The sequence below is a fragment of the Cnephaeus nilssonii genome (genome assembly GCF_951640355.1).
Source record: "Cnephaeus nilssonii genome assembly, chromosome: 4".
Lineage (NCBI taxonomy): Eukaryota > Metazoa > Chordata > Mammalia > Chiroptera > Vespertilionidae > Cnephaeus > Cnephaeus nilssonii.
This window is the reverse complement of record NC_137075.1, coordinates 11,523,830-11,537,315: the sequence shown is the minus strand read 5'-3', so window position 1 is coordinate 11,537,315 and position 13,486 is coordinate 11,523,830. Positions and strand designations below refer to the sequence as shown.

General features: G+C 36.0%; 1 protein-coding gene across 14 annotated transcripts in view; it reads left to right on the top strand.

The window, feature by feature from the left end:
* The window catches only part of ZEB1 (zinc finger E-box binding homeobox 1), a 298,551-nt gene that overhangs the window by 247,101 nt on the left and 37,964 nt on the right, over nt 1-13,486 (top strand). For 11 of the 14 annotated variants that reach the window (XM_079768588.1, XM_079768582.1, XM_079768585.1 and 8 more), the window contains one exon: nt 5,313-5,375. In XM_079768588.1, coding sequence (XP_079624714.1) covers nt 5,313-5,375 — 63 coding nt within the window. The remainder of the gene's footprint in view (nt 1-5,312; nt 5,376-13,486) is intronic. The other 3 variants (XM_079768589.1, XM_079768586.1, XM_079768584.1) reach the window with 1 other exon arrangement.

Sequence of the window (13,486 nt, the reverse complement as noted above, 5' to 3'; positions counted from 1 at the left end):
CTCCACTCTGATCTTAATTATTTCCCTTCTTCTGGTTACACTGGGCTTTTCTTGTTGCTCTTTTTCTAACTCTTTGAGTTGTAGGGTTAGGTCATTTATTACCATTGTTTCTTGTTTTTTGCAGTAGGCTTGTAGAGCTATGAACTTCCCTCTCAAGACTGCTTTCGCTGAGTCCCATAGATTTTGGATTGTTGTGTTTTCATTGTCATTTGTTGCCATGATGTTTTTCATTTCTTCCTTGATCTCTCTGGTAACCCAGTCATTGTTTAATAGCATGCTATTTAGTCTCCATGTGTTTGATTTCTTTGGGTTGTTTTTATTGTAGTTGATTTCCAATTTTATGCCACTGTGATCTGAGAAGATGCTTGATATGATTTCTATCTTCTTGAATTTGAAGAGACTTTGCCTGTGACCCATTATATGGTCTGTCTTTGAAAATGACCCATGTGAACTTGAGAAGAATGTATATTCTGTGGCTTTGGGGTGAAATGTTCTGAAGATGTCGATTAATTCCATCTGGTCTAGTGAGTCATTTAGGATTGATGTTTCTTTGCTGATTTTTTGTTTAGAGGATTTGTCCAATGGTGATAGTGGGGTATTAAAGTCTCCTACTATGATTGTAATGCTGTTAATCTCTCTCTTGATATCCTCCAGGAGTTTTTTATGTATTTGGGTGCTCTTGTATTGGCTGCGTATATGTTTACCAGAGTTATTTCTTCTTGTTGGATTGCTACCTTCAGTATTATGAAGTGGCCTTCGTTATCTCTTGTTATGTCCTTCACTTTGAGATCTAATTTGTCAGATATAAGTATTGCTACCCCAGCTTTTTTTTCATTTCCATTCGCCTGGAAAACCTTTTTCCATCCCTTTACCCTCAGTCTGTGTGTGTCTTTTTTTCTGAAGTGGGTTTCTTGTAGATAGCAGATATGTGGGTCTTTTTTTCTTATCCATATGTCTTTTGATTGGGGCATTTAATCCATTTACATTTAACCCTTGGCACTCGCTTGCTTTTTTCTCAATTCCTTTATTCTACGCAGGATTTAATTTTTTAAATACCCCAGATTTTACAAAGCACAGCAGTAGAATAAAAAACTGGAGTTTCTTTTCATACAAACTTATTTATTTGGATTTTTTTATATTTCAAATTATTGATACATTCAAAGAATATAAAAATAGCTGCTACCAATGCTAACCGTGTCGAGTCACACTCGACATCCGAGTGCAAAAGGTTAAAGTTATTATTGATAGGTACTTATTTGTCGCCATTTTTATTCTATACCCCTGTGTTTCTTCTTCGCTTCCTATTTCTTTTTTTTTACAGCAGACCCTTTAGCATTTCTTGTATTGCTGGTTTGGTGGTGATAAATTCCCTTAGTCCTTTTTTGTCTTTTTTTGTCTGTGAAGCTCCTGATTTTACCTTCAATTTTGATTGATAGCCTTGCTGGGTACAGTGTTCTTGGATTCAGACCCTGCCTTTGCATGACTTTGTATATTTCATTCCATTCCCTTCTGGCCTGATGAGTTTCTGTTGAGAAATCAGTTGCTAGTCTGATGGGGGTTCCTTTGTATGTAACTTTCTGTCTCTCTCTGGCCGCTTTTAAGATTCTTAGTTTGTCATTGGTTTTTGCCAATTTAATTATAATTTGCCTTGGTGTCGGTCTTTTGGTGTTCATTTTGCTTGGGACTCTGTGAGCTTCTTGGATTTGTGTGGGTTTTTTCTTCCCTATATCAGGAAAGTTTTCTGTCATTATTTTTTCAAACAGGTTTTCTATTCCTTGCTCAGTTTCCTTTCCTTCTGGAACCCCTATATGCGGATGTGGTTTTGTTTTGTGTTGTCCAAAAATTCCCTTAGGCTCTCCTCCTGCTTTTTAATTTTTTTTCTAGAAGCTGCTCTATTTGGGTATTTTTTTCCCCATTTTGTCTTCTAGCTCACTGATGTGGTCCTCTGCTTCTTCTCGTCTACTCTTGATGCTTTGTATTGAGTTCTTTACAGCAGCGATGTCATTTTTCATTTCTTCTTGGTTCTTCTTCATTTTCTCTTGGTTCTTATTCATACTGTCAAATTTGTCTTCCATTCTTTTCAGTCACCTTATGACCATTTCTCTGAATTATTTTTTTGGTAGGTTGCTTGCCTCTAATTCGTTTACTTCCTTTTCTGGTGATGCCTGCTTTTCTTTCATATGCGGGCTGTTTCTTTGTCTCCCCATGGTCTCTCTTCTCTGGATGTCGGGTTATGTAGTTCTCTCTCTCCTTATCCCCAGCGAAATCTGACCTTTTCGTGGTGGAGTGAAGAGCTTCTTTGAATCCGCGTGTTTGCGCCAATTGGGGACCGGTGTTCTGGGGCTCACAGCTGTTTGATGGTCGCCGCAGTTGTGGATTTTCAGGCTTCCTATAAGATCCACTTTCCCTTGCATGATGGCGAAGTTTTCCCGGCCGAGCCCGTAGCTCCGGGAAGGGACCCAGCCACAGTCTCAGTGTGGGCTGCCCGGTCAGGGGAACCCTGTCTAGCAGTCCCCCACCTTCTCCTAGAGTTTAGCTGTCCCTTAGCTTGCTAACAAACACTCCCCGTGCAAACATCAGCTGTTCTTTCTTTCTGCTCCAGGACAAGGCTCGGAACACATCTGTCTATTCTGCCACCATTTTCTCCTCTACAGTGATCATCTTTAGGTACTAATATGCCAAGGTTGTGGGTTCGATCCCCAGTCAGGGCAATACAAGAATCAACCAATGAATGCATAAATAAGTGGAACAACAAATTGCTGTCCTCCCCCTCCCTCCCTTCCTCTCTCTCTAAAATTCAATAAAATATTTTTAAGTTAATGAGTAAATCTGAATAAATCCACCTGATAATCCAAGGTGCTTAAAGAAATACATGCTTTTATGTGAGCAAAGATTTTACTTGATTAGTGTTCTGTTTCTCCATTCAATTATCAAACTTAGGGACAATCTAAATAAAGGTTTTTGACTGACATATTCAGTGGGAATTGATTGGGGTACTGATGACTGCATAATGTTTCAGTATGACTTCATAAGTATTCTGATAATAATTATGATATATAATCTGCTACTTGTTTTTTTTTAAAAAGCAGTTTTTAACTCCTTCATGTCTTTCTTATCTATACATGTTCTTAATAAATCATAATAAATAAAATGTACCTGAATATATAAAACATACTTTTTGCTTGCCCAAATAATGCGTATATTGACTCTCTCTGATCTTATTCTGTGTAAAAGACTAGAATCAGACTACTTGGTTTGTTTAGGTAGCACTAACCAAGTAAACATAGGTATAGGTGGCAGAGGAGGATAATAGGCACCTAGAAATGTTTATCAGTACCCCTGTTATTATTTACTACTATTTGCCCGTAGTTAGAATAATGAATAGAGTGAAAGAAAAGTATAGTGCCTTGGGTCTTTACTCTGGAAGAATGAAATTTGGGCCCAACTTCTTCTAGTTGTTGGTACTCTAGTTAGACAAGCAAGGGGTATAGTAAAAGGAGGTTTGCAACCATTCAGACCTTCATTAAAATTCTACTTCTGTCACCTAAAGCTTCATGTCCTTGGGCAAGTTATTTAACCTCCTTGAGACTCAAGTTTTGTTTTGTTTTTTTAACTTATAAAATAGGTAGCTATGAAAGTTAAAGGAAATAAGTTTATAGAGAATCTGCACAGTGCCTAGAACATAGAAATCTGTGCTTTGGGGAAGAAATGGTAAGTGGAGCCACTCTCCTAAAAAAATACTAATATCCACCCTAACCATTTTGGCTTAGTGGATAGAGTATCAGCTCACAGATTGAAGGGTCTCAGGTTCGATTCCGGTCAAGGGCACATACCTCAGTTGCAGGCTCAATTCACAGCCCCAGGTTTGGGTGCGTGTGGAGGCAACCAATTGATGTGTCTCTCTCACATCGATGTTTCTCTCTCTGTCTCTCCCCCACCCTTCTACTCCCTCTAAAAAAATCAATGTAAAAATATCCTAGCGTGAGAATTAACAACAACAACAAATAATACTAATATCCCACTATGCTTATAATTCTAATATATTTATAATTTCAGAATTATATATAAATCTTCACTGATTTTGCTTTTCTAAATTTTTTTGTGAGTTTGGTAAAACTATCTGCTGAATTTCTTCTAAAGCTTAATTTTTTCTATAAGCTTTACTTCCCCCCCACACTTTCCCCAGATATTTCTTTTTTTTAATTTATCTTTATTGTTGAAAGTATTGCAGATGTCCCCTCCCTCCCCCTTGACCCTCTTCTCCCCACTAGCAGCCCATCCCCAGGCCTTCACTGCACTATTGTCTGTGTCCATGGGTTATGCATATATGCATTTAAATTCTTTGGTTAATCTCCCCTGCCCTTCCCTCTGAGAATCATCAGTCTGTTGCATGCTTCCATGTCTCTTGATTTATTTTGTTTGTCAGTTTCTTTTGTTCATTAGATTTCAAATATATGTGAGATCATGTGATATTCATCTTTCTCTGACCATCTTATTTTGCTTAGCATAATACCCTCTAGGTCTCTCTATGTTATCTCAAAGGGTAAAGGGATTATATTTCAAAATATATAAAGTACTCATACAATTCAACAAAAGAAAGACAATCCAATTAAAAAATGGGCAGAGAACCTAAATAGACACTTCTCCAAAGAGGCAATACAAATGAACAAGAGACATGAAAAACTCAATGTCACTAATAATCATCAGATAGATACAAATTAAAACCAGCTCACATTTTCTGGAATGGCTACCATCAATAAATCAACAAACAACAAGTGCTGGCGAGGATGTAGAGAAAAAGAAATCCTAGTACACTGCTGGTGGAAGTGCAGACTGCTTACAACCACTATGAAAAACAGTGTGGAGTTTCCTCAAAAAATTAAAAATGGAACTGCCATTTGACCAAGCATCTCACTTCTAGGAATATATCCTAAGAAACCTGAAACACCAATCAAAGAAAATATGCACCCCTATGTTCATAGCAGCATTATTTACAATAGCTAAGATCTAGAAACAGCCCAAGTGCCCATCAGTAGATGAGTTGATAAAAACACTATGGTACATTTACACAATGAAACTATGCATCTGTAAAAGAAAAGAAAAGAAAAGAAAAGAAAAGAAAAGAAAAGAAAAGAAAAGAAAAGAAAAGAAAAAATATCTTAAAAGTTTTACTTTTCAAGGACAAATTACTATATTTATAAAAGGAAAAATCCAAATTTAAACATAATCTATAAATTTTCTTTTCAGATTTCTATAAGTTAAAGTGTTTGTGACATGTTCATGTATTTTAATCTTTTGCTCTTTGATTTTAGCAGGAAAGGAAGGACAAGAAATCCTGGGGCCTGAAGCTCAGGCAGATGAAGCAGGATGTACAGGTACTCCCTTGCTGGTTCCTTTCATACTACAGTCTTTGAACAAGGTCTTTTGTGCCACTGGTTTTTGCATTTGTGAGTCCTCAATTTAGTCTTTTTCCTTCTCTTTTATCTTGCCCTCGTTACATGTTTAAGTACCTAGGCATACGGGGTACTATATAAAAAGATAAAAGTTTGTATTCTTTAAATACAGTTGTCAACTTACAGATTCATAGAATAGAGCAGATTTTCATCTATATGAATGTCAAGTAATCTACAGATAATAAATAAATAAATGAATGGTTATTTAAACTTCTGTCAGATTTTTTAACAAGGTTATAGAAATGCATATCTAACTATTTTGAGTTTCATTATTAGTTACCAGGATCTGCATTGAATTGACCATAAGCCAGAAACCAGAAGAGGTCAAAATAAGCAAATATCATGGGTTAGCTGTAGACCAGATAATAATCATTAATATTGATGAGTTGAATGAACATGTCACAGCAAACCAGAGAATCACAAATTTTTCTTGTGATTTCTGTTAATGAAAAAGGTCAAAATGAAGTTAAATTATATGCTTCTAGCTGACTAAAAGTACATACTCCCTGAGACTTAAGGCTATTCCTCTATAATGAATTCAAATCATATTTAAGAAGCAAAAGAGTAAATGTAAAACTTAAATCCAGATCTTATAATAATAATACCAGGCACTTAAATTTTGTCACGTAAGTCAGCTAGAACTCTTAGAATGTAAACTTCAAAAATGAATTCCAAATTATTAAGTCATTTCCTCAAAATAATATATTTAATAGTGGTATAATTGTATTTTGTATATTGAATCATAAATTAAATATTTCTATCATCTAGTTTTAAATTTTTATTCTTTCTTACCTTCCTTGATTTGACATACATAGCTTTTTTCTTCCTTGCAGTGCATTTTAGAACTATTCCATATATACTTATAAATTACCCTTAATTATGGAAGATGAGTATGTTTCATAGTAATGTGTCAAAACAGATTGTCTTCTATAATATAAACATTAGCACTCCCATATTTGTCAGTCAGTTCTATGAAACACAGAGTAAATCTTGTGTTATTATTAAAGGTACATTCCAAATTAATTAAGTAATAATGAAATATTTGATAATTTATGGTGCCTGTAGCCTAAGAGTTGATAATCTGCCTTTAACTTGGTTGTGTTTAACATGCATAAATAAGGTATTTAAGTATGCTTGTTATCAAATATTTGTCATACTAACTTATATATTATATGAACATATTTAGTTTGGATGTTTTTTATTAATAAAACTAGAGGCCCGGTGCACGAAATTTGTACATGGGGAGACGGGGGTGTGTGTATGTCCCTCAGTCCAGCCTGCACCCTCTCCATCTGGGACCCCTCAAGGGATGTCCAACTGTCCATTTAGGCCCGATCCCACCAGGATCAGACATCCCTCTCACAATCCAGGACTGCTGGCTCTGAACCGCTCGCCTGCCTGCCTGCCTGATTGCCCCTAACCGCTTCTGCCTGCCAGCCTGATCACCCTTTAACCACTCCCCTGCCAGACTGATCGACACCTAATTGCTCCCCTACTGGCCCGATTGCCCCTAACTGCCTTACCCTGCCAGCCTGGTCCCCCCCCCAAATGCCCTCCCCTGTAGGCCTGGTCCCCCCCACAACAGCCCTCCCCTGCAGGCCTGGTCACCCCCAACTGCCTTCCCCTGCAGGCCTGGTCACCCCCAACAGCCCTCCCCTGCAGGCCTGGTCACCCCCAACTGCCTTCCCCTGCAGGCCTGGTCACCCCCAACTGCCTTCCCCTGCAGGCCTGGTCCCTCCCAACTGCCCTCTCCTGCTGGCCTGATAGCCCACAACTGCCCTCCCCTGCTGGCCATCTTGTGGCGGCCACCTTTGGCCACATGGGGGCGGCCATCTTGTGTGTTGGAGTGATGGTCAATTTGCATATTACCTCTTTATTATATAGGATAGTGTTAATGAATGCAAAAACTGCTGTGTATTACTTTTTTACCTAATTTAACTTTGATGACTTGTATTAGCAGAGTTACAGAAGATTTTGTCCTTTTAAGCAAAATACTATAAAAAAAGACACTCATAGTTGCAGGATTACAGTATTTTACCTTACAATTTGCTCTTCACTACAAAAAGTGAATTCATTCTTTCAGTTTGAAGTACTGAGTACATAATTTCCCTCCCCCCTCCAAAAAAAATATCACATTTGGAAGGTAGAGTAACCTTATATTAACCTCAGTTGCTCCTGAAAGGTAAAATCTTTCCCACCCACATGAAGATGATATTTCCTACAACATGGGGAATTAGGAGTAAGCAAACATTTAATGAAGCCCCGATATGTACTGTTTTAAGGAAAGAAGGATGGAATTAGGTGTTTGAGACTTTTGAGCAGTTCAACATTAAAATTATGTGTTGCCTTTGCTTTTTCTACTTCCTTGACTTCTGAGGAATAATGTACTAACAAAGTAAACAAAAACATTGTACAGAGGTTCCATCATTACTTCAGAACTTTGTCAGATCCTTTCTATAGTTGACTTCCTTTTGCAATTCATGAAGTTAAGAGAACTATAGTTTCAGTTTAGTATTCAGAGAGTGAAAAGAGAGAAGGAAGGTTAGAAGGATAGTAGAGGGTAAAGTGGAAGATTTGACTTTTGGTAGCAGTAAACACACAATCTACTATTCAGCTGTTGTATCATAGAATTGTGCACTTGAAACTTATATAATTTTATTAACCAATGTCACTCCAATAAAGTTAATTTAAAATAAGAAGAGAAAAAAATCACCTAAAATATCCTTTGTTCCTTCTAAGCATCCCTTTTGTGTTTATATAGTTAACTAGAGGCCCAGTGCACAAAACTTGTGCACAGGTGGGGGGGGGGGAGGTGTCCCTCAGCCCAGTCTGCACCCTCTCCAATCTGGGACCCCCTCAAGGGATTTCCGACTGTCCAGTAGGATCGGGCCTAAACGGGCAGTCGGACATTCCTCTCACAATCCAGGACTGCTGGCTCCCAACTGCTCGCCTGCCTGCCTTCCTGATTGCCCCTAACCACTTCTGCCTGCCAGCCTGATCACCCCCTAACCACTCCTCTGACAGCCTGATTGATGCCTAACTGCTCCCATGCCAGCCTGTTTTCCCCTAACTGCCCTCCCCTGCAGGCCTGGGTCCCCCCCCCCCCCAACTGCCCTTCCTTGCAGGCCTGGTACCTCCAAACTGCCCTCCCCTGCTGGCCATCTTGTGTTGGCCATCTTGTGTCCACATGGGGGCAACCATCTTTGACCACATGGGGACAACCATCTTGTGTGTTGGAGTGATGGTCAATTTGCATATTACTCTTTTATTAGATAAGATAGTTTCACAAAGTTTCAAAAATTGAAGGTAAAGATAGAACATCTAAATATATTTTATTCTGGTGCTAATAAAATATCAATAGCTAAGTAAAACTTTTTATTCTTATGTTAAACGTTTGTCTATCGTTGCTCTCACTAATTTATCATTATAACCCTATAATTCTACACTTTGGCAAACGATTCTAGAATTTCTTCTGAAATTCTATACTTTGACAGTCAGCTCCGAGCTTTGTTATATCTTAAAACAAATTATCATTATATGTTTCTGTGTATTTGCTCCTCTCTCTAGTGTTCAAATACATGTTTATCAGTCTTAAACCTAGGGATTTTGCTTTATAATTGACCTAGTCACAATGTGCATTTTCCAACACTTTTAATTTTATGAGGAAAACTGCAGAATTTCTGGTTTCTGCTTGAAATTGACTTGGTAAATGCAGGTTCATGGAGACAGTGTAGTTTAGTTGGAAAGAACCCAGAATTTTAAATGACACCTGAGACCAAATTGCTTATTTTAATAGCAATATTTTTTTTCTTTTTTTAAATGCATTTATTTTTTAAATTATTTATTTATTTATTTACTATGTGATTTTGGAGAAGTTACCTAACTTTCCTTACCTTAACTGTTTTTATTGGCAATTTTTTTTTAATTGAGAAGTTATAATGTACACCTTGCAGGACTATTTTGAGGAAAATAGATAACAAGTATATTGCACTTACTATATGCCTATTATTGTACTAAGCACATTCTATATAAATTAATTTAATCTTCACAACAACCATAAGAAGTACTGTTATTATCTTCCAAGTTTTGTATTATATGAACTGTTATATCATAATGTTTACTGCCTTGAACTCGTATTTTCATTCTACATAGCATATAGAATTTGGTACCAACATAGTATATATTTCTTGTTTGAAGGTCTTTTTTATTAACTTTCATTTTTACAAGAAAATGTATATATAAATTGAAATTTAAGTTTCTCTTTAATTTAGTAACCAGAAGGCTCATAAGATTTTTTAAAATTATAGATGGATTTATGATATGATTATCATTATTACACAGTACCACAACATAAATAAATTACACATTTTAATAAGTAATTATTAAAGAAAAATGTTACTGGAAATGAAGTTAAAGGAATTGAAGTGTTCTTCGATTACTTCATATATCAATAGTTTACTGATACAGATTTCTAGAAAAAAACAAGTTTGGCATTAATTCTATTTCTATTTTTTGTTTAGCACTGAGATAACATTATTCTCCTAAATAAAAAGATGAAATATGTTTTTGTCATAACTGATTTACTCAATTCTTCACACATCTTGAGAATTATATGCAAAGTTACAGTTATCTATCAATACAAATATTTCTAATATCTAAAATTCAGTCCCCTAACTTGATAAAGGATTTGTTTTCCAGTCATTAGCATCATTCACACCTTCATTTTCTGGGACATATACCAAAAAGTTTTACCAGTACTTACTTATCAAAGGACTAATGATCTGGTTTTGGATTTTGTTATTCTTTTCTCTCCTCACTTAGAGGAACCTTGTTTAATATATTCAGAAATGATTGGGGAAATTTAAATATTGTTAACTTTAGTACCTTTTTCCAATACATTTTTATATTTTTTATCTTACCACATGAACTAACTCTATTTTGATCAATACCTTATAACTAGAAACTTAGTTCATTCAATATCTGAAATTCTGTCAGAAAATAAAAGTGCCTCTTTATTTTTCTAATTCAAATAAATGTGTCAATGCACATTTTGAGGATGGACCTGAAGAGTATTATGTTAGGTGAAATAAGCCAGTCAGAGAAAGATAAATACCGTATGATTTCACTTATATGTGGAATCTAGAGAACAAAATGATCAAAATTGAAATAGACTCAAAGATACAGAGAACAGAGGAGAGAGATGTTGGGTGGCAGGGTGAAATAAGTGAAGGGATTAAGTCAAAACAAAACAAAACAAAACAAAAAAAAAACTCAGAAACAGACTACAGTATGGTGATTACCAGAGGGAAAGGGGTTTGGGGGCAGATAGAAGATGGTAAAGGGGGATAAATGGTGACAGGAGGAGACTTGACTTTGGGTGGTGAACACATAATACAATATACAGATGATGTATTACAAAATTATACACTTGAAACCTATATAATTTTATTAATATCAATGTCACCCCAATAAATTTAATAATTTTTAAATTTCTTTTATGACAAATATATAAATTAAAGTAATGAGGAATGTATAAAGTATAAATAAATATATCTTTTAAATATAGATTATTCAAATAGTAAGGTTAAGATTATTTAGATATAATCTAATTTTTATAAATTATAAAATATTTGTCTCTATCCTAGCTGGTTTGGTTCAGTGGATAGAGCATTGGCCTGCAGACTGAAGGGTCCCGGGTTCAATTCTGGTCAAGCATACATGCCCAGGTTGCGGGCTCAATTCCTAGTAGGGGGCATGCACAAAGCAGCAGATCAATGATTCTCTTTCATCATTGATGTTTCTCTCTCTCCCTCTCCCTTCCTCTCTGAAATCAATAAAAATATATTTAATATATATATATATATTTGTCTCTAAATGAGTACATTTAGAACCAGTCTGGGCATAGGTAAGCTTATAACTTACTGAAGAGGCAAAGTTCATGTTTAAAATACAAATTATATAATTCTGAAAAGTGTATACTGTTTAAAAACTCATTATTCCAGCATGTGTTTGTGTGTGTTTATGTATATATGTATATGTATATATAGTTAATAGGATATAGAAAATATAAACATTTTGTAAATGAAGAACGTTTCATTGAAATAAATATTTTATAATATAATTTTATAAAAATATTGTATCTTGTTAAATCTACATGAATCTATAAGAAATCACATAAAATACAAATTTTATTATGAGTTTATCTAGTTTAACTTGAACTTAAAGTTACATTGAAAAGACTCAATGACCCTTGCTTTACTATTACTGCTTTAGCTGTTCAAAGAATGCTTATTGTTGCCCTGGCTAGTAATCTCACACACAGAAGGATCTCAGGCTCCGGTTCAATTCTTGGTCAAGGGCAACCCATCAATGTATCTCTCTTTCTCTAAAGCTCAATAGAAAAAGTATCCTCGGGTGAGGATTAACAGAAGAAAAAAAAAAAAAAGGCTTATTTTAGCCAATGACAGATGTTAAGAATGATTTTTGAGAATATGCTTTGCTTTGCTTTCCAAGGCTCCTGAAAAGCAATGAATTTTTTAATAATATGGAATGGAACAGGTGAGATCATTAAAGGAAAATTACTCTCCCTCTGGCTGTATTATTACATAGCTGATTTCAGAGCTTCCTAACTGGAACTACAATATCCCCATTTTAGTTGCTGTGCTTTACCCAGATAGATATTCATATAAACAGGAAAACTGGAAAGCTTATCATGGTTTTATGTTGCCTTGATTAAGCAATAAAGAAGGTTTTCCCAATCAATATTTTGAATTTTTCCTTTAACAACCTGGAGGTTTTTATGCCGCAAGGCAATGCATCATATTATGTACTGGATTGATGGAGGGATATGCCTTTTATTCTGTGAAAAGGGGAAGATAGAAAATGAACCATCAGGATTCTAAGAGAGCCTATATGGAAGTTGAGGATCTGGAAATAGATTCCCTCAAAACTAACAGTACCACTTATCTCTTAAAGAGTCTTTCCTTGCCCCTGGATCCAGTAACCCCAGTTTGGTGACTCCTGGCAGCATATAGCAGATGCTTAATAATTAATAACTATTGGTTGTATTAAAAAGGATGGGGGGCAGGAAATGATGAGTCGCCATTATTACTATATCACTGACTCTAAGGTTTTAAACAGCAGCCACCCCAAGGAGTTCAGTTACTAATACTATACAGGAGATTTAGCAAGTTTTAATGACTGCTGAACAAAAAAAGTGCCCGAACATCACCATTTTAATTTGGCCCAATTTTAGTCTGCTGGGAAGTGCTGTTTAACAAATTTAGAATTGACAATTCAGTCAGAAGTTCATAAAGAGGTCAGCCAGGAGGCATTTGGGAGCCAACCTAACCCAGTACAGTCACCACCAGCATGAAGCAGATAGACTCACTCTCTCATCTGGAGCCAGTCGGGGGAATGGAGGCAAACCCTAGTGTAGCAGTGCTGCTTTAGAAACTCAGCAGCACTTTGGGCCACCTTCTCAAGGTGAAAACATTATCTCTTTTTTCTTTTAATCATCATCTGAGGCCATGCTTAATTATTTTAGAGAGAGGGGAAGGGAGTGAAGAGAGAAACATACATTGGTTGCCTTCCTGTACATGCCTGACTAGGGATAGAACTCATAACCAGGAATCGAACCTGCAACCTTTTGGTGTACAGGACGATGCTCCAACCAACTGAGTCACCCAGACAGTACCATTCTATTATCTCTTGAACCTCTTTTAACTCAAGAAAAAATATTGCCTCTGTCTTAATGCCACACTTAAATATCTATGTAGGCAGAAATAGTGCAAGAATAGCCCTGTTTGTATATGAATGCTAGAGGAGATGAGAAGCTATTTTATCAACTTGGTATTTTGACTCTTATTAGAACTCTTTTTACATATGGATAACTATTAAAACTATTTCCTAAGAAGTCACATAACTAAACTATACTTTAGAGTGGTTTACATTGAGACTGATTCAGATTTAAGGCACAACTCTGAGTAAAATAACACAGTAGGTTGCTAAGGTTTGAGAACTAAGGTTTTCTC